General features: G+C 40.2%; 1 protein-coding gene and 1 long non-coding RNA gene across 3 annotated transcripts; one reads left to right on the forward strand and one right to left on the reverse strand.

The window, feature by feature from the left end:
- Positions 1-8,595: 8,595 nt before the first annotated feature.
- LOC108076958 (uncharacterized) lies at positions 8,596-9,482 on the forward strand. The gene is made up of 2 exons (XR_001770790.3): positions 8,596-9,179; positions 9,259-9,482. It is a non-coding gene; the product is annotated as an uncharacterized lncRNA (long non-coding RNA).
- A 1,516-nt stretch (positions 9,483-10,998) lies between these two features.
- GlcAT-S (Glucuronyltransferase S) lies at positions 10,999-20,551 on the reverse strand. Of its 2 annotated transcripts, none has more exons than XM_017170475.2 (5): positions 19,275-20,551; positions 13,483-13,755; positions 13,160-13,422; positions 11,779-12,130; positions 10,999-11,710 (listed from the first exon to the last, which is right to left on the reverse strand). In XM_017170475.2, the coding sequence occupies exons 1-5, from the start codon at positions 19,984-19,986 to the stop codon at positions 11,649-11,651; spliced, it is 1,662 nt and encodes a 553-aa protein (XP_017025964.2). In that variant the 5' UTR covers positions 19,987-20,551; the 3' UTR covers positions 10,999-11,648. The 2 variants fall into 2 exon arrangements, with proteins under 2 accessions (XP_017025964.2, XP_017025963.1); XM_017170474.3 differs by having other exon boundaries at positions 19,665-20,550.
- Positions 20,552-21,223: the final 672 nt, after the last annotated feature.

The raw sequence follows: 21,223 nt of genomic DNA on the forward strand, positions 1-21,223 counted from the left end.
AAACCGAAACACACAGAAACAACGCCACGGACAAAAATTACAAACAATTTAAGCAACTGTAAAAAGAGGAGTTAAAACAAAAATAAGCAGCAGGAAACGAAGCAAATTAAAACTGAGTTTTTTGGCATACAAAATAGTAAATGCCCTGTGGTTTTTGTGTAAAATAATAGTACTTAATTTGATTTTAAAAATAAATAATTTAGTCATCATTTAAATTAAGTTTTGATCTATCGTTTGTTTGACTCTCTTTGAAATTGAATATTATCCTCTTGAAAGGATTATTTAAAATTATCCCCAGAGCTAAAAAAAATAGAGAGCTAAAAAATGTATAAATAAATAGGAACCGCTTAACTTTATGCTTTTTAATTTCTTTTGGAACTCAAAAACTCCCCTTGAAAGGGTATAAAAATAAACCCACTAAATAAATAACGTGAGCATAAACGCATGAGAGGGGCAGGGGTAGCCTGGGGACTCTGGGGTGCCGGGTGAGGAATGTGAAAAAAATGTTGCTCAAAAAGTTGTGAAAAATTGCAGCACTTGCAATGAAAGAAGGAAAGTTTTAAGCGCCCAGCGAAAGGATTTGGCTCAACAGAGCAGCGGAAAAGGGAGCCTGACGAGACGAGGACATGGGGATCTTCGGGGCGAGATGGCTAAATAATGGAGTACCGAGAAAATAATAAACTCATAAATAGTATGACAAGCGTGTGTGTGGATGTGAGGACAAAAGCTGAGAGCAAAGGACGAGGACAAATTGCCCCGGCAGCAAATCCCCGTCGAGGAGGCAGGACTGATGAAAGATTTACTATCAGGAAGTGGATGTGGCTCGGCCACTCTCTCCGGGCGGAGTTTAATCAGCGCGGACAGGGTAAGGGTAAATTGCTGCCGGAACTCCACTGCAGACATTGTTTTAATTTGCAATCTCCGCCCGCGTCGCTTTAGCCTCTCCCTTTGGCTGCAAATGTCAAACTTTCATAGAAACCAGTTGCAGTTTGATTCAGCGCCGCTGCTTTGCTTATTTTGATTCTGTTCTCCTTTATTTTATTTTATTTTGCTTTGATTTTATTTCAGACCAAGCTTGTTTATTTCTCTGTAAGAAACTAGGGGCAGTTTCCGGACCGGAGTCACCCTGGCAGTGACTCCGGAACTTTTTGTGCGGCGGCTTTCTTTCTTGCGGTTGGCTTGTCTTTTCTTATAGTTTTTGACAATCGCCGAAACTTTTGAAACTCGGAACGTGTTGCTCTTGGCCCCCGAAAGTTTTTTAATGAATGTGTAGCGAAAATGTATAGGTATAATTTTTCCAGTTTGGCATTTCAATTAAAAGTACATAAAGTTTAAAAGGTCGCTAATTATGGATGAACAGAAGGGCTTTTTTAAATATTTATTTTTTCAAATGGTTCAGCTAGGAAGAAAAGTAAGATTTATATAACATGTTATATACTTCTCTTATTAAATTAGGCTTATATTAACATACGTAAAATTAAATGGATATGTGTAAAGCTTTTAGAATAATTAAGAAAATAATAAAGATAAATGGCTTATGATTAAATTACTTCAGAGATGGTGTTAAATAATATTAAATGTACCAGGAATTTTTATTTTATTCAATTCTGCATTTTGTAAGCTCACAAAAACCAAATCAAATAAATTGCACCCGGAAATGCAATTTAAATTTGATGAAAGGCTGTTATCAGCAGAAAACTATTTGCAGAAAATGGAATCAAAGTATTTTTTCCGACAGAACCTAACGTTCAGGGGGTGAATATTTTTAAGCCGAAGTCTGGGGAGAACATTTTGCTTGCGAAAATATCCTGTGCAAACCGCTTTCCACTTACACAATATAGTATCTTGCCCTGGGCAACATATGCAAGCTTATTTAAATATTTGTCCTGATGAGCGTCGTGACATGTGCTCCCAGGTTCAATAATCTCACACGAATGGGGAGTACGGACATGGGTTTGAGGGCATCGGGCCAAATATTCAATTACTGGGCCCAACTACTACTCGCCAGGAATTGTTATTGATTCTCCTCGAAGCCGGAACCATTGGAAACAATTGCAAATACACTTGCCCAGGGACAGTTGCCGTCCATTTATGTCCAATACGTGGGCCATAAATACAAACTATACCCGCATTGTCACTGGCTGGATATTACACTAACGAAAAATGAGGGAAATAAATAAATAATTTGATTATGTAACGGAGAAGATCCTCAAAATAATATCGCATTTACCCATAAGTTTTAATACTTCTTGTATTTTAATCTTAAGATTAATAACCTACCTCATACAACCTATATTCCATATCATTTTCTTCAGTGTACAACTGGGATTGTGTCACTTATGGCCAGGCTGTCGTACTTAAGGCGATGCGAGGCACAACGTCTACATAACAATGAGATGTCCCCTCAGTCCAAGTTGTGCCTACTAATCAAGTTATGAATTATTTGGCATTTGCATATCCATCAATTGCATGGCCACGCATATTTGATCAGCCAATTACCGGCGCCATAAGGACAACTCTTTTCAATTTGCGGCACTTAATCCCCCGACTAATTAAAACAAATCCCCACAGTGCCCCGCCCGAAATTGCCGAGAACATGTGCATGTCTGCGGTGCGTATACGTTATATCGTTATGGCGCAGACAATGTCAGAAAATTATATTGTATACCCCTCTCACAGCCGTTCGTTCATAGACTATGCTTAAATATTTTCCTTTTATTAATTTTCGCAACCAGAGCCTGCACGAGGGAATTCCCAGCAGTACACCACCGAACACCAAACAAGCTCAACAATTTGTTGTCTATTTTCCGGAGAGCGGGAGAATGACGTCGACATGTGGCACGGGACATGGACACCGAACACGGACCACGGCGGAGCTTGGACACCGGACCACTGGACCATGCCGAGGCATTGTTGGTGCATTAACCGAGCTTGCTTTGATAATGAAAAATAATCATAAAAGTGAATGTGAAGTGGTGCTATGAAACCGGATGCCAACCAGGGGTTTGGGGTTTTCAGAACAATGGGAAATGTTGCAAAGCGCGGCACTTGCATGTGGGAATGCCGCAAACACCGGACATACCGCACACCTCGCTTTCCCCGCTCCTCCGCTGAATTGCAGCCATTGTTATGGGAAGAAGATTTATTAGATGCCAGTCAGATTTTGGCTCTCGGCTGGACACGGCAGGATTCCCGATTTGATAGCCATGAAAGTCGAGAATTGAAAGCCGTTTGTGTGTCCAAACTAAGCTCCCCAAAGGCTAAATTGTCAAGAGCTCAGCTTAAATAATATTTAGAATATTTATACGTGTATAACATAAAAGAGGAAAGGAGCGCATGAATAACACAAAGAGCAACATTCTAAATGCTTTACTAAAAGGTATATATACATAACTAAGCTATATCCTGAAAAATCCATGCTCAGGGTTTCTTTAGGTTTCAGCAAGATAATATTTACTCAATCTATAAATATTTATTGTAGATAAGAATCATTATTTTATTATTGCCTCACATATTCCAGATTTTATTTATTTTCTGCAACATTTACTAGCAGTGGAAAGTACGTAATGCTTTCAGCAAACTTAGTCCTAGGCCATGTTTATAATTTTTTTTTTTGCTTCAATTGTCACGCATTTTTTTCATAAAAATCTACATATCTACATATTATAAGGGAGCCAACCCCAAAAGCACATTTTATTTCCTGTTTGCCTTTTGGAAATTGATGTTTTGTTACAAGTCCAAGCAACATGGCAGGTCAGGCAGAAATCGAAACGGAAATTAAAAAGTTCCCGGTCCCTTTGGAGCCCCGAAAAAACCCCTAAGCCCACTGTCATATAGACATGTCATTCCCCTGGGTAATGATATATTTTTATAATTTTTTATATATTCAATGACCTGTTTGGCGGCGGCGCTAAAGCATTCAACAATTTGCGGCTGGCATTATCATTAATGCATAATCTGGTGTATGCGAATATGTTAAACTGCATTAACTGGGGATTGTTTGTGTAATGCGATGAAAGTGTTGCATAATAAACGAGCAAACAGCTCCATAATCGAAGGGGGGCGATGACACACACTCCGCCGGGGCTGTTGACGAGGTTATTAAACATATTTTGAGGCAGCGCAAATGTAATTAATTTTAAACATTTATCTCGCCTGGATACTGAATAATTGATCCGGTTTAGACATTTTACTTGAATGCGGCAAATGAATCCTGCTGGGCAGCTGAATTTTGCATTTTAGTTTAGGTTTTCCATTTTAGTTAGCCGCAATTAGCAGCTGACCGACCATTCATCCGCATCCCTCCACTCTATTTTAATTAAACAGTTCGCCTCGTTTTGAGCGCACTCAAAGAAAAACCAATAATTTGTCTTGCCCATATTTCAATGGTCAACTCGGCCGCTGCCTCTCGTCCTCCTCCCTGACACCGAAACCAATCGCTCCTCTTAGCCATTGAAATTAAATTGGCAACGCAATGCCCTGGCCACCGCCACGTAGCCGGTTCCGGCTCAGATCCCGCCACGGCACTCCGGCACTCTGGTCCTCCGGCTCTCGAAACGACGTTAACATTACCAATGCAAATGCATTTGGAGCTCCTGAGTGGATCCGGGGTCGCTTTTAATTGCTGCCTGGAAGCAGGCCCAAGAGGTGGCAGCGGGACGGCTTGGCGGGGGCAACGGGTAACCATTTTATTTTAATTTAAAAATAAAATTTTCGCACATTACTCAAAAGCGGCAGTTTCTTGGCAGCCCAGTTCAGTTCAGCCACCAGACCATTGATGTGTGCCAGGATTGCGAGCCTGGCCAAAGGATGCCCCTAGCAGGCAAAGAAAGCAAACAAATTGAGATGGTAAAGATTCCAAAAAGTTTATTGAAATCTTCTTTTTATCTTTTATTTCTACCGTGATAACCCTGACTTAAAAAAGGATACTTGTTTGCTTTTAAATAATTTATAATTTTACCCCTTGCAGCTTTGCTTATTGGCCAATCTGTACATATTTTCTGTATATATTTTCTATATTATCCTTAAAATATTCCTTATTATTTCCAGTGCATAACCCTTCCTCGCACCGCTTCCATCGCCCGCCTCAATGATGCCTCAATGAATTTCAATAAAACGCAAGTGAAGGCAGCGGTCTGTCTGAACATCCTTTGACCCCTTTCGCCCCTCTTAAATTATACAAGGCTGTGGTCCTGTTTGGGTCCTGCCCTGCAGTTATAATTAAAATAAAACCTCGTGAGCGACTGCCAGATGTTTGTACTGCACAAGAGCAATCGCATTTCAACGCGCAATGAAGAAAAACGAATTCGAATTACAAATAATAATAATATCGACGCATTTTCGCGAAAGTATCGTATGTCGAAAAATCCAATTTTACAGGAGAAGCTTTTTTGTGCTTTAATCTCTTAGGAAGCACTATAGAAAAGACAAAATTGAAACTTAATTTTTATCGGAACTATAGGGTTTTCAGTTATAATATTTCACAGGGTAGTGAGACATTAGGTGCCTAACAATTGTGCATTAAAATCTCAATTTCGAAAAAAAGCGACATACGATACTTTCGCAAAAATGCGTCGATATTTTGCCTACCGACTGGCAGTTACCTGGTCAACTGAATGGTATCGCGGGGCTCTGGCCAAGCAGATAAATGGTCGAGTATACCCGAAGTGAAAGTGTTTATCTGCTGCGTTGATGATATTGTTGTGGTGATTAAAATACATGCGGGGGGAAATGCCTGAAGCTCACAGAAAGGCGCTGAAAAGCAAGCTACACTTTGGCCCTTGCCTCTGCGGTTTGGCATGCATGCCGGGGAATTCAAATTGGACTCTCGTCATTGCTATATAAATATATTAAGTTTTCAGATTTTTCATCTCTAGAGGAATTTTACTTGCTCTGGTAAAATACTACTGAATATTTACAAAGTTAAGAACAAGCATTACGGCAAATATAAGTCCAGGATCATGGATTATTCACTTTAATAATTTACTCTCCTACTTGACTTTCTTCTATATTTATTTATTGAGCATGCAATCTTTTTCTAAAAGTTTGCTTATTATATTTTTTAATTTTTTTTTTTTTGTTATTTAAGCATGCACTTCATTTTCCTAAAACATAACTTCTATAAACAAATGTGTAAAGTTACTTGGCAAACCCATTTTCCTTTATTAACAAAGCTTGAACTATGAATATTTCCCAAATTGCTCATCTCTCATTAGTTTGCCCTTATGATTTTAGCATAATTTTCCGGGAAAACTGTGTACCTCGAAGTGTTCGCCATGCCCCCAAGGTGTCATTCATTGAGTGGAAAGCTGTTATTACTACAACAACTCCGGAATGGCCGAAGGGAGAGACACCTACGCTGCAGCCCGTTTTCCTCTAGAAGCTTTTCCCATAATGCTCAACATTTTTCGGGGTTTCCCCTTTGTGTGTATGTGTGTACTGTTGTTTAACACTTCCGGCTGATGTTGCTGTAGTTGTAGCTCAACGAGAGAGCTCGATGGCGCTGTAAAATGTAATCATTGTGGCGTGTAATTAGTTTTTGTGTGTACCATATACATATATATAAGTGCATTCTCCAGTGTATGTGCTCTCTGTGTGTGTGTCTGCGTGTATAAATAAAATTTATTATTGCATTAACGTATAGTACAGGACATACACACACACATACAGATGCACTATGCAAATGTAAGCGCATTTGGTCAAGTGTGAGTGCCGCTTTGCAGGCGGGGAGTATACCTTTAATTGGCTATTGGGCGGTGAGCGAGGGTGGCTTAAAGGGTTGTCCTTGTTTCCCTTTAAATTAAATGGGAAATTTTTAAGAGCAAAATGATGAAATTGTAGATTATTTCATGATTGATTGAGATTCACAAGGTTAAGGGGGATTTGTAATAGAATTTATTTATATTTTAGTTAAAGTTACATTTTACTTTTTATACCCTTGCAGGGTATTATAATTTCAGTCAGAAGTTTGCAACGCAGTGTATTCTTGATCAGCATCAACAGGGGAATCTTTCTAGATATGTCAGGAAGAAATCGATTTTTTGGCCATTTTTGCAAAATTTTATAAGGGGTTACATCATTAAAATTTTTGATTTTGATAAAAAATTGAATTTTCCAAGTTTTTAAATGAAGTATGCAGATTTATTAACTGTAGAAAATCTTGTACAGAACAGTTTTCGAATTTAAAATTAATGCTCTTTTGGCCGAGTTATGATATTTTTAATTTAAAAAAAATCAAGAAGTTTTTTAATATAAAAAATCCGATTTTATAATACAAAATAATATTTTTCTAAGTCAAGGAATCATTTCTGACCCCATAACCCATATATATTCTTGATCAGCATCAACAGGGGAATCTTTCTAGATATGTCAGGAAGAAATCGATTTTTTGGCCATTTTTGCGAAATTTCATAAGGGGTTACATCATTAAAATTAGCAAAAGTGGCCAAAAATTTTGATTTCTTAAAATTTTAAATTTGGTATGCAATTTTTTTAGGCTTATAAAAACTAACACAAAACCGCTTTCCGAATCGAAATTAATGCATTTTTGGCTTAGTTATGATATATTTTAATTATTACCTGCAAGGGTATACAAACTTTGGCTGGCCAAAGTTAGCTTTCTTTCTTGGTAATATTATTTTTTCCTTACCAATTAATCTATTTTATTCAATATATTTCCGCTGATAAAACCTTAATTTAAATATTTTAAATATCTTCAACTCAAGTAGAAAAATGCATATTATTTGTATTAACAAATATTGATTTATGAAATAAAAATTAGCATATAAATAACGTACAAGATTAAATACACCTACTACTCCCCTCTCGCCACGAACTTTCCACACCTGGTTCTCCACACCTTGCCCAGCTCCTCATTAACTCCACCGACCGACCGACCTGACCACATGTCGTATTAGTAATAATAATTTACACATTAGTCTGCAGGACTCCTGCTGATCCTGTTTCTGTACTGCCGCTGCTGCTGTTGTTGTTGTTCTTGACCAATCAATAGTCAATTTCAGTGCGAGTTGTGCATGTGTCCGTGTGTTTTGATTGGCGGTTGTTTAGGCCACTAACCCTTTCCGTTCCCTTGGCCCTATATAGTTGCTGTAGGCCAATTGATTTGTTGGTCTCTTTGCTGTCGCCACTCGAAACCCCTTGGGAGCCGGAAATGCCACGCAATTTGTTTGTTCGCACTCAAGCCGCAAACATTGTGAAATTAACTTGTTAGCCACGCAGCAGTGAGGGCAAAAACGGAAGTGGTAGTGGCAGCAGGAGGGGCACTGGACGGCGGTCGTGGTTTGCCCTGGTAATTGACATTCGATTTGCATTGGGCGGACTTCAAATTGTGGTAATTGGTTTGTCCGGGCAAATCGGGGAGAGCTAGCAATAAATTCACCCACAAGTGACAGGCGCTGAAGGTAAATCAAACAATGACTATTGTTAAAGGACCGCAAAAAAGTATTAGTAATGTGGTTTAGGTGTTCAATACAGGTAAGTATATTTTATGATTAATTTAAACAAAACACAAAAAGATATAAATTAAAGCTAGTTCCTGGAATTTGATTTAAATTAATTATTATTTGAAAAGTCAAACATCTAGAAGGCCATGGTAATTCCTGTCTATGACCAATATTTCTCCTCACATTTTCCATTAGTCAATCATAGCAGAAACCTCTTCTAAATTTTCACAATAATTCCATAAATTTGTATAACATTTTTGAGTAGAAAACTTGTCTTTAGAAAATCAAAAATATGTCTCAAAGAAATATTGGTGAAACAGATTCACAACAAAGAATATATTTAGACGAAGAGGAGGTGAGATCCTACCACTCGGGAACAAGCTGCCCGGCCTCCAATGACTCCAATGAATCGGTTTGGTCAACCCAAGGCTGTATAATAGAAGTAAAGTCCTCCTCTACTCCAATGTGGGATGATAATACACCCACAGCATTAGTGCCTCCGCATCGCCGGAACAGTCAAATAAGACTTTTACTGCAAATGTGGGATATTGACGTTCAAGAATTGCGCGATGCGCTTGACGTGGAACAAGAAGTGCCGATATCGGCTGTAGTCATTGGTCGAGATCATCCTGCTTCTAGCCCGGCAGCCTTGGCCGGATATCGGTACCGAACCCTCTGATAGATAGCAAGCAAATTAAATTTTAGCAGCAACAAAATGTGGGTCTATACTCCATCGATGTGTCCTGCCTTTCGCATGCCAATTTCCGCAACGATTTTCCCTCTTTTTTTTCTTCAGCTCTCGTCATGGCGACGTTAAGTGGCATCTGCAGCTGCAGCAAATCCACACCCACCGGAGTCGTCCTCTGTGCCCTGCTCCTGTTGCTGTCCGCTTTCTGGTTGATGGCTTGCGTTTAAATTTGAAGTGCTGCTAAATCAAGCCCCATACAGTGGGAAAATTACGAAATTTTGAATAAAAACAATCTGTTGATTTTTAGTAAAATTAAAAAGGTTAGAAGGTAATGAATTGTGTTCTTGAATATCTGGAATATTGTATAATTAGAGGTCAAATATTCCATTAATTTAACTTAACTTCCTGATTTTTGTTTAACTTTTTCGCCAGTGTGCATAGTCAAACCTGCTCCTACTCTCCGCTTCTTTGGCTGCTCGACACTGGCAACGACTTCATTTGCAACATCAATCGCAACCTCATCAAGTTGTCTGCTGGCAGCCGCACTCATTACGGGTGATGGCTGCCGGAGCAGGGTGACTGCGCTTAATAAAGTGTTCGCCAGTCGGCTGAGTCAAATCTGGCCGGGATGCGGAAAGTAGTGGGTTTCATGATGGCCCCCAGGGCGGCTGTGTTTAATTAGCTTTAATGGCTTAATGCGGGCCATTGCTGTTTGGACCAGACCGGGGTCATAACGGCCAGAGGTGATTGCTGGTGACACAGCCGCATCCGTCCCTTTGCCAAGTTGTTTCCGATTTGCCACCTCGTCCCGGACTTCAGGCTCAAAGTGCCACCCAGAGAGTGCCACTCGAGTATTAATGGAGGCCAACCCGTGACATTTTAAAGCAATTTTCCTGCCAAACAAATTTCCGGTGAAGCGCACAAAAACTTCCATCCTGGCACCGACTATTTATTTGGCCCCAATTGCGAGCAGCTTTGCTCCGGCGGCGAACCATTCACACGTAGCACACAACTCCTTTTTCTCGTCCTGTTAAGAAACTTTGCCTCATAACTCTGCATTGAAGAAGATGCATATGCAACACGTCCGTGCCATTCCCAGCTGCAATGACTCAGGCACCAGGCAGCTACACCACCTGCTGTACTGGTATCTTGCAATCGGGGGCAGAGGGTGGGATATGTTTGCTCATACCCGGCTTAAGGTAGTCAAATGTTGGCCAGAACTTGACAGAATTCTACAGAGTGCCTGGAGTGGAGTTTTCCTATCGGATTAGCAAGCAACTGTGGCTAGATACCTGGGGTTTAAAAGAACAAAAAGGCTTTAAAACTGAGCATTTAATAATTATTTAAAAATCCCTATGACTAAATAAGTAAATTATATATTATGTTAAATTAAAATATAATTTTACTCATATTAAATTCTAGGGTATTCAGGTTGTTTAACCTTTAATCAGCTTCATTTATCCCAGTTCCCACTGATATATAGCTGAAAGTTGCAACTTTTTCTTAGCTGTTCGACTTTTGCAGCCAGCACGAAATGCTTTCGGGCATTTAAAGTGAACTACGGGCAAGTGAAGGATGAACTGGGACCGGGATAAGGATAAGGATGCGGATGTGGATGAGAAAAAAGGAGCGCCAAGTTAATTGAAAAGTATTGTTTGCTATTTCGTGCCATTCCGTTCTCGTCACACTGTTGACACTTCTCGAACAAAGTGAAGACACGGATGCCGGGCTGGGTAGTTCATTGTCAATTCATATTCCAAACACTTACCTCGCTCTCTGAAAAGTAAATCCTGCTGTAGCAGTTTTTCTTAGCACAACATTTAACTTCCAACCAGTAAAAGTAGTTAATTCTTTTGGAGACAGCTTTATAAAACTAGTATTTATTTGTTCACATCATGGCTTACGATAGCTTTGATTGAGTTACTGATTATTTGTGGAGCTGCTAAAAGCCCCTCACTAAAATATTATAAATTATTGCCCATTACTAAAGCATTCGGGTTTCAGCGGTATTAAAAAAAATATGTTAACCTAAGATAAAATAAGTCAAGCTTAATGATATGTGTCTGTGTGTTGTGTAAGTCAGTGAAGATGCGTCCTTTAGTTTGCTTTGCAAAATAAAATACATAATTAAGAATATGGAAAGCAATTAAAACTTTCGTACCTTACTTTACAACCTACTGGTAGTGATGATGATATACATACATATAATTTAATAAGTCCTGATTCTATCCTGTGTTTCCTATCTGGCTATCACGAACAACCTAATCTACAACTAATTAACAATACAGGGAAACTCGTTATTATTATTACACTATGACGAGAACACAGAATAAATAATCAAGATATTGCGTTGTGCGAAAAAACCACTGATAACTAGAACGCATGCAGGGGAGAGCGGTTGAATCGAGATTGGGTTCCTGGCTGAAATATTATACATTTAGCTCAAAACATCTATGAGTATTATTTGGGATTGTTTTCGGTTGCTGGGACCCGGGTTCTCAGCTGAGTATGACGGAGTGCGGCTTCGCCTTGCCATTCTTGCTGATCTGTGCAGTGCGACCTGAGGAAAATATATAAAATATTAATATAAATTCCAAAAATTACAGCGAAGGATGTATTTATACGCACTTTCGCTCTCTGTTATGGTGGCCACCCCCATTAGCTCTAGGTTACGTAAGAGGGCGCCCAGATTAGAGCGGTCGTCGAGGTATTTGCTCTCCAAGCGTACAACGCCCAGCTTTTTGGACTTGGTCTGCGTATGCCAAACCAGAACCTCTGTGCAATTATTGCCCCGCGGCTCGATTTCATCCATACGCACGTTGATGCTCCGCAGAAAGAGATCCTCCTCATAGCCGGGCTTATACGGCATATTTACATTGGGGTACTGTGCCATGTACTCCAGGCTCACGGCAAAGCCGGCCATGTCCACAGGCCAGCGTCGACCCGCTACCCAAGAGTCTAGAAAGGCCACCACTTTGCCCTGGAAAATAATTAAATTATTTCATAGATGAGTTGGTGATTTTATATAAAAACAAGAAAGGAAGCTAACTTCGGCACGCCGAAGTTTGTATACCCTTGCAGATTGGTTTTCATATTTATATTATAAATTATAATGCCGAAAACAGACACTAAACGGAGTTTCATAACATTTTACCTATACTTAATATGTTTACAGTTTGACAGTTACAGTTATACATTCCCAGCTTTACATTTTCTCTACATCTACGGATCACTTATATGGCAGCTATATTATATAGTTCTCCGATTTTCATAATATTGTTACCAAAATTCTGAAATAATACTAAAAGCTCATGTCTCAAAGTAGATGAAAATACGTTGAAAAACAACGAAGTTATAATTTTTTCTATCACTTTCCCTATCGTTCCTATGGCAGCTATAAGATATAGTCGTCCGATTTTCATTAAATTTATACCAAAATTTTGAAATAATACCAGAAGCTCATGTCTCAAAGTAGATGAAAATACGTTGAAAAAGAACGAAGTTATAATTTTTTCTATTACCTTCCCTATCGTTCCTATGGCAGCTATAAGATATAGTGGTCCGATTTTCATAAAATTTTTACCAAAATTCAAAAGTAATATATAATGGCCATGTCTTAAAAATTGTGCAAAAATGTTAAAAAACATCCAAGTTATAATTTTTTTTCTAAAAATTTATCGAACATTTGTATGACAGCTATATGATATAGTCGTCCGATCCGGCCCGTTCCGACATATATAGCAGTGAGAGTATGTAGAAGACTATATGTAAAGTTTCATTCAGATAGCTTTAAAACTGAGGGACTAGTTTGCGTAGAAACGGACAGACGGACAGACGAACGGACAGACGGACAGACGGACGGACAGACGGACATGGCTAGATCGACTCGGCTGGTGATGCTGATCAATAATATATATACTTTATAGGGTCGGAAACGTCTCCTTCACTGCGTTGCAAACTTCTGACTGAAATTATAATACCCTGCAAGGGTATAAAAACTAAGACTCACCTTTCTAACTACTGGCCCGCTGATGGCATAGTCGGCAATCAGACCAACGGGAAACATGGATACCCTCTGAGTCTTCCTGATCTCCGAGAAGAGTCGCAGGTCATAGGTATTGTCGTCATCCCCAAAGTAAAGGACTCCATTGGTGAGGTTGTGCTGCCGCAGCCACCGCAAGGCTGCTCTTCTATTGGCCACGCCACGCGGTGCAGGGTCTGCAAACCGGAACTTGGCAGGCATGGGACTGACCATGTGGGTGAAGGGAATGCCTGTGGATAACAAATGTTCTTATTAACACAATCTTTTATAAAAGATATACGTTTTCATACCAAATCGATTAAGCAGCGTGTCTATGAAGTCGTTGCATTTCTGTTGATCATCGGCCACCAGCCAGTGCAGTCGTGGGACATGGAGCAGCGTGTGCGCCAGACGCGTCAGTTCCGGAATCTGTTCCCGCCGCGGGTACGTGGGGGTAACAAAGTATATCACCGGCAACTGTCCATACTCGGAATTGGGTTTGTCCTGCATAAACTGACGGCGATCCTCGTAGCTTTCGCTGCATATGTGCACGGTTTCGTTGAGTGGCCGGAAATTGTTTCTATCTGTGGGGAGGGGTGGAGAAAACGAGACTGATTAGCAGGGGTCACACAGGGGTTCAATTAAAATTCTCCATGATGCCATGATTTAATCAGAATTTACAATTACTACGAAAATTTGCTGATGCTCGTAGCTCAACTCATTGACCCCCAGTTTGAGAGGCTACAAACGTGCCATAGAGCCCAGATGAGTATCTGAAGCGATGACAAACAATCTGTGCGCGCTGCCTCTCCACATCTCGAGAGGTGCTAATCGGTGTCTCTTAGATACTTTGCGTACGAATGAATGATTTACTTAAGCCGAAGATAAAGTGCTCCGTCACTTCCCAAACAAACTTGGGAGGCTTTTAAGAAATCGGTTGTCTTATGCACACATTTCAGAGATCTGAAACAGATGATACAAGATACCGAGATATGCCAGCTAATTACCTAATGGGTTAATCCGTGTTGGGAATCTTACGCCTGCCATCAAAGCGTTAATGTGTTTTGATCGGCTGCGTGTGCCGATGCCATTAGAGCACCTGTCCATTAATCCGGAATGAAAAGCGTAACGCACGCGACTGGGGTAAGCATGGTAGAGGAGGAGGTACGATGGACGACCGTGCTCCGATGCAAATCGAAGATAACCCAAAACGGACAAATGGGTAGGACGAAAGTATCCCCCCAATATGTGTGATTAAATATTGACCGAGCAAATAGAAACCAAAATGCAATAAATGCGGACTCGATCAATCGAAATAAAAGAATATAGCGCTTGAGGGCTTTTCCGTATGACGAATAATTACGTATTCGTTACCCTCCCTCCCCCAATGAACATTAACAATCGGCATAGACACTGATAGTGGGGCTGTCCCATTGTACTGGCGGTGTATGTCTAGCGATGGAAGCACCACCACCACTACCATAAGCCCCACTTTGCCTAACGATAAACCACACACTTATCGACGGGGTGTGCGACAGCAATCTGGGCATAATCACACGCTCACGTACACGCCGGTTAATTATGACCCATATCTGGATGATGATGATGAGGAGGCGGCCAGTGCTCGCTTCCCGATTGCGGGCTATTGAGAATTCCCCGGGCACCTGATCTACGACCGTACGTTAGTCACAAATTGTTATTCGCTTTGCCCCTTATCGGCTTCATTCACCATTTTGGTTCATTGGTGCCGGGCCATCTATCAGAGCGATTGGGTAAAAGGGGGATTTCAGGAATTCAGGAATTTATTAAAATAAAATATTTATAATAAAAGCTTGAATAAATGATATTTTATTTGGGGCAGGGCTTATCTTTGTAAAGTTAGTTAAAGGAATTTATGATTAAACAAGAAAGGAAGCTAACTTCGGCACGCCGAAGTTTGTATACCCTTGCAGATTGGTTTCGATGTTTTTATTATAGATTTAAATGCTGAAAACAGAGTTTCATTACATTTTACCTATACTTATTATGTTTACAGTTTTACATTCACACCTTTACATTTTCCCTACATTTACCGATCGCTGCTATGGCAGCTATATGATATAGTTGTCCGATTTTCATGAAATTTATACCAAAATTCTAGAATAATAAAATAAGCTTATATCCCGGAGTAGATCAAAAAACGTTGAAAAACAACGGAGTTATAATTTCTTTTCTATTAATTTCCCGATTGTTCCTATGGCAGCTATATCATATAGTCGTCCGATTTTCATAAATTTTTTTACCAATATTCAGAAATAATATTAAATAGCAATATCTAAAAAATGGTGCAAAAATGTTGAAAAACAGCAAAGTTATAATTTTTTTTCTAAAAATTTATCGAACATTTGTATGGTAGCTATATGATATAGTCGTCCGATCCGGCCCGTTCCGACATATATAGCAGTGAGAGTATATAGAAGACTATATGTAAAGTTTCATTCAGATAGCTTCAAAACTGAGGGACTAGTTTGCGTAGAAACGGACAGACGGACAGACGGACATGGCTAGATCGACTCGGCTGTTGATGCTGATCAAGAATATATATACTTTATAGGGTCGGAAAGGTCTCCTTCACTGCGTTGCAAACTTCTGACTGAAATTATAATACCCTGCAAGGGTATAAAAACACCGAAATTAGATTTTTTCTTGCAGTTCCCCGATCGTTCCTATGGCAGCTATAAGATATAGTCGCCCGATTTTCATAAAATTAAATACGAATTTCTAAAATAATAAAAAATGGCTATATCTCCAAGAAGATAAAAATACGTTGAAAAACAACGAAGTTATAAATTTTTTTCTGTTAATTGCCCGATTGTTCCTATGGCAGCTATAAGATATAGTCGCCCGATTTTCATAAAATTAAATACGAAATTCTGAAATAATAAAAAATGGCTATATCTCAAAGAAGATAAAAATACGTTGAAAAACAACGAAGTTATAAATTTTTTTCTGTTAATTGCCCTATTGTTCCTATGGCAGCTATAAGATATAGTCGCCCGATTTTCATAAAATTAAATACGAAATTCTGAAATAATAAAAAATGGCTATATCTCAAAGAAGATAAAAATACGTTGAAAAAAAACGAAGTTATAATTTTTTTTCTGTTAATTGCCTGATTGTTCCTATGGCAGCTATATGATATAGTCGTCCGATTTTCATAAAATTTATATAGAAATTCTGAAATAATATAAATTGGCCATATCTCAAAAATGGTGCAAAAATGTTAAAAAACAGCCAAGTTATAATATTTTTTCCAAAAATGTATCGAACATTTGTATGGCAGCTATATGATATAGTCGTCCGATCCGGCCCGTTCCGACATATATAGCAGTGAGAGTATATAGAAGACTATATGCAAAGTTTCATTCAGATAGCTTTAAAACTGAGGGACTAGTTTGCGTAGAAACGGACAGACGGACGGACAGACGGACAGACGGACAGACGGACGGACAGACGGACAGACGGACAGACGGACATGGCCAGATCGACTCAGCTGTTGATTCTGATCAAGAATATATATACTTTATAGGGTCGGAAAGGTCTCCTTCACTGCGTTGCAAACTTCTGACTGAAATTATAATACCCTGCAAGGGTATAAAAAAGTGTATACAAAGTAAATGTAAGGGAAGGTTAGATAAGGCCTATAAGTCAAGTCGTAATAACTCTTCAATTTTGTGATTCAATTAAAAGTGTACTAATGTTTCCGCTTATAATATATGAGCAGACATGTTCTCTTAAATTTAGAAAAAAAATAAATGATACACAGTTGGGCAAACGGAAACCTAAAACCTTCTGAAAATGTTCAAACCCAGAAGCTTTTTATGAGTAATACGATATTTTCTACTTGATAATGGAAATACTCTGTTTTTTAATTTTGCGAAATAAAATTCTTAGAATTTGTATAACTGATCTACTCCAATCTTTCTTCTTATCTCTAACAAAGAAGTCAGCGGCCTTCTTAGCCAGCAAATGTGTTTGAACTCTTATCGTAGTAGTCCCCAATTCCTTATGAATAACAATAAAGCTAAATTTTAAGCAGCGGAAACTCGATTGTATTCGTCATGTGTTGCAAATTCAGCAGAATTTGCGCTGGTTTTAAATGTCTTTTAAATAAAAAGTGGCGAGTGGCGTTGCAGCTAACAAGTTGTAAATATTTTCACTGGTTTTATATATCTTTTGAATGAAAGAAGGCAGGTGGCAGAGCAGTTAACAATTTGTAAATATTTGCACAGACAATTTGAGGGCAATTTGGTTTAACGGCTGCGTGTCCAAAGTGCATAGTCAAATGTGCAGGAGGCAGACCCACCGAATTCCATTAACAATACCTCAGGGGAGGCATCAGAGAGCGGGGCACGACGAGCACCCGACACGCGCACTTGAAATGATACTGAAATAGGCTCGAAACAGATGATGAGAGCGAGGAATAAAGGTGCTCGAGTGCTAGGCGAATTATAAATATATGCATACCCGGGTCTGTGAGGCAACAATGCCGAGTGCCAGACGTTGCTCGCACAGAAGATGTTGATAAGATTCTGGGCATGTGTAAATTATACCCTCAAAACGAGGGGCAATCTATGTTGCCGGAAAACTGCTAAAAGCCAATTAACGGTTTACTGAGAAATTCAAAATCTAGAGTCTAGACTTCAGAGATTCGTAACGAGTAGTGGTTGCAATTAGACAATTGGTGTCACTCAATTTTGCTTGAGGGAGGCGCTCTCCTTAGCTGCAACTTGAGATCGCATGACTGAAAAAAGCAAACAGAGTTGTTTTTGTTTTCCTAATCAACGCGAAAAGCAAGATAATCTCATTGAACTCATTTGCATTTGCTTTGAACTTGAACAGACAGCCAAGAGGATGATTGGCATTGAATTCGCAGCGTAAATTAATCGATATAAACACATTGTTCCCCTTTTGCAATCTAGCTTTTATACCCCGAGAAAGCAAATTGCGAATTTAGTTCATAAATAAGAAATAAAGGAGAGAAGGAAGTCGTCGATAAAAATACCCTATCGATGGTTGGAATAGTATTAATGGCTTGCAATTAGAGCAGTTACTTTAGTTCCCAAAATAATACAAAGATTGCATGATAAACCTAACTTAAATTAAATTATACCTCTGCTATCTGATGTGGTATACATTTAGTAGAAACAATTCCATTTTAAAATTCTACACAACTCTATTAATTTAATACAACTAATTAAATAGTGTATTCCCTTAACAGGGCTGTCCAGCCAAGTAAACTGGAAAATGTGACCTTGTCTCGGCTTTCGCTGATGGCTATAAAAAAAAATAAAACGACCGACTGACAAGCGGAGCTATGTAATTGCCATTGGGCAAGGGTGGGTGGTTCGACAGCGTGATGTACAGTGGCAGTACATCCAACTATATATCGTGTTTGGTGAAGACAAAAGTTACCAAATAGATCCAATTACGGTTAAATAATAAAAAAGCCAGCTGGCTAACCGGTGGCAGAAGTCGCAACGTCGAAAGCCGACGAGTTACATGCGCTAATTACCTACGTCAACTACTCATCGGTGATTCAGGTGAGGAGGTTCTGTCACGGTGACTTTAGGGAGCCTTGACAAAACCACTTAGGGGATATATAAACAGCTTATAAAAACCCATTAATGAGGCAATTCTGTTTTGTAATGGAAAATATACTTGGACACACTTTAGCAGAAAAAGGAAAATTAACTTTTTTGTATAGTTTAAGCAGTCTTATTACGACCTTTTGTTTATGGGAAATTTTAACAAGGTTTAGTTTAATTTTTATGGCCAAAAACAGAAGTCACAAGAGCACTACATGCACCATTTAATCACATCTCACATTTTGACAAACAGATAGAGTGTACTGATATGCCTTGCCTAAATGTAGAGTACCGAACTTTGATTGGCAGTGCGCCAACAGTGAAAGTGAAAGTGGTGGCACCACCACGGCGAACTCACTTTCGGCCAGCAGTGGTCGTGAGAATGCACTTAACTGCGCTTCCGCGACTGGGCGCAGCTGTTGGGTCAGTTGGAGGTGTAGAATCAGGGTGGAATCAACTACAGATGCTTGACTTACATATCTCTGGGAACCCTTTGCGTCTTATCTTGAATCTTGAAAGTCTTGTATCATTTAACTCATCGTAGGACAACTCCTTGTTTGAGGGAAACTCGGTATCTAAGGGCAACTCGTTCTCCGAGTTCAACATTTCATCTGAAGGCCACTCTTTCACTGAGGGAAACTTCTCCTCTGAGGACGACCCGTTTTCTGAGAACATCTTAAAGAGCATCTCGTTGTCAAAGGACAACTCGTCCTCCAAGGGTAACCCGCCGTCTGGATAAAACTCCACGCTTGAGGGCAACTTCTTCTCTGAGGGGAACTCAGCCGCGGCGGACCACGGTACCTCGAGGGGCGACTTCTCCTCCAAATGCCAGTTTTCTGTCGAACTGGGCCTCGTCATCAGCTTACCTAAGTCGTTGTGGGATCCCTCGTCATCCGAGTCATCGGAGCCACCGCCCAGTCCCAGGGCCAGGCGCGTGTCCACGCTGAGGGTGAGGTAGCAAAAGGCTATGAAGAACAGCACTCCGCCCACCAGGGGCAGCAGGCAGCGACGACGCCCCTTCCGGGCCATGACCGGTGTGGCCAAGGAGCAGGCTGTCGTAGTGGAGCCGCTGTGGTTGCGCAGGTGGTAGTGATGGTGCTGCTGCTGCTTCGGCCGCCGCTGCTCGATGTCCTCGTTATCCTCGTCGGAAGTCTGCGGCTCGAGTGCCTGGTAGTGGGCACTTGACATTATGCTGGGATGCGGCTGCGACTGCAGTTGTGGCTGCTTTCGTTGTTGTTACTGTCGTTGAGATTAGAACCTCGGGCATCAGCTGGGGTGGTGGATTCGGCGGTTAAGGTGGAATCCTGGCTGCTGCTGCTGCATCCCCCGGCGGCCATCGGTGTCGATCTGGGCTCAAGGCCAGCCTCCTGCCAGTCCTCCTGCTGCTATACTTGGCAAACAAACACGTTTCGCTTATTATACAATTTCTATAGTTGCTCCGACCCGAAATTATGCAAATTCCCTCGACATTTCTGCACTCGCCGTTCCCTGCCGCCGCTCTTGCTTGTTGCTATAAAAAAGCCACCCGAAAATGTCACAAACACAATCGCGAGTTCGGAATCGGAAGCACACAAAACACGCAAAGACGCCGCCTTCGAGCACTCACAGAAATCACAGCAAAATATTGCTTATTTCTGTCCGCCACCCCTCGCCCAGCGCCCACTTATTTTTTTTTTTATTGTTTTTGTTGTCGGTTCGAACGGGAGCTGTCTGTTGTTTTCTCGGCGAATTTCTCAGTATGACCGCGCCGCTCTCTTTGAATTTTTTGTACTAGCGCTTGCGGGTTGCTTTTATAGATTTTGTAAAAATTGCAGTGTGCCCGCCGGCCGTTGTTTTCGAAACCCGCAAACCGCAAAGTCTGGCATCTCTGGTTGCTCGAGACACCGGTGTTGCCAGGCTTAGCAGAAACGTATTCAAAAAACATTACGTGATAAAAAAACCGTTGCGTTGACGTAAGGAGAAAGTAGAAACTAACTTTATTACTAAAATATATAGAAAATAGTTAATAATTCTAGATTTTTATTTAAACAGAAGTTCCAGGTCAACGTAAAAATATTAGAATTTAAGGGCGAAAGTAACAAAAAACGACTTCATATAATGAACAGCTTATTAAACCAGTAATTAGACAAATTAAACAAAAATCTCTAGTCAGCGTATTTTTCATTTTTCCAAAGACTAGATTTTGACTCCAGAACTACCGTTTTTGGAGCACCCTCTCCATATACCTAATGAGTGTCAAACATGCTGCCGCCGTACCTTATCTAATCTAGTCCAGGTACCCGATTTTAATCGTTATTACTTAACCATAACGGGCTTTGTCTGGATGATTACTGATATTTGACTTGGCTTCCATATCGCTACTAAGTTAGCGCTTCCCTTATCCCAAGCCAACCCAAACCCCCTTAAAAATTGAAAGGCAGGCAGA

The sequence above is a fragment of the Drosophila kikkawai genome, chromosome 2L (assembly GCF_030179895.1).
Source record: "Drosophila kikkawai strain 14028-0561.14 chromosome 2L, DkikHiC1v2, whole genome shotgun sequence".
Classification (NCBI taxonomy): Eukaryota; Metazoa; Arthropoda; class Insecta; order Diptera; family Drosophilidae; genus Drosophila; species Drosophila kikkawai.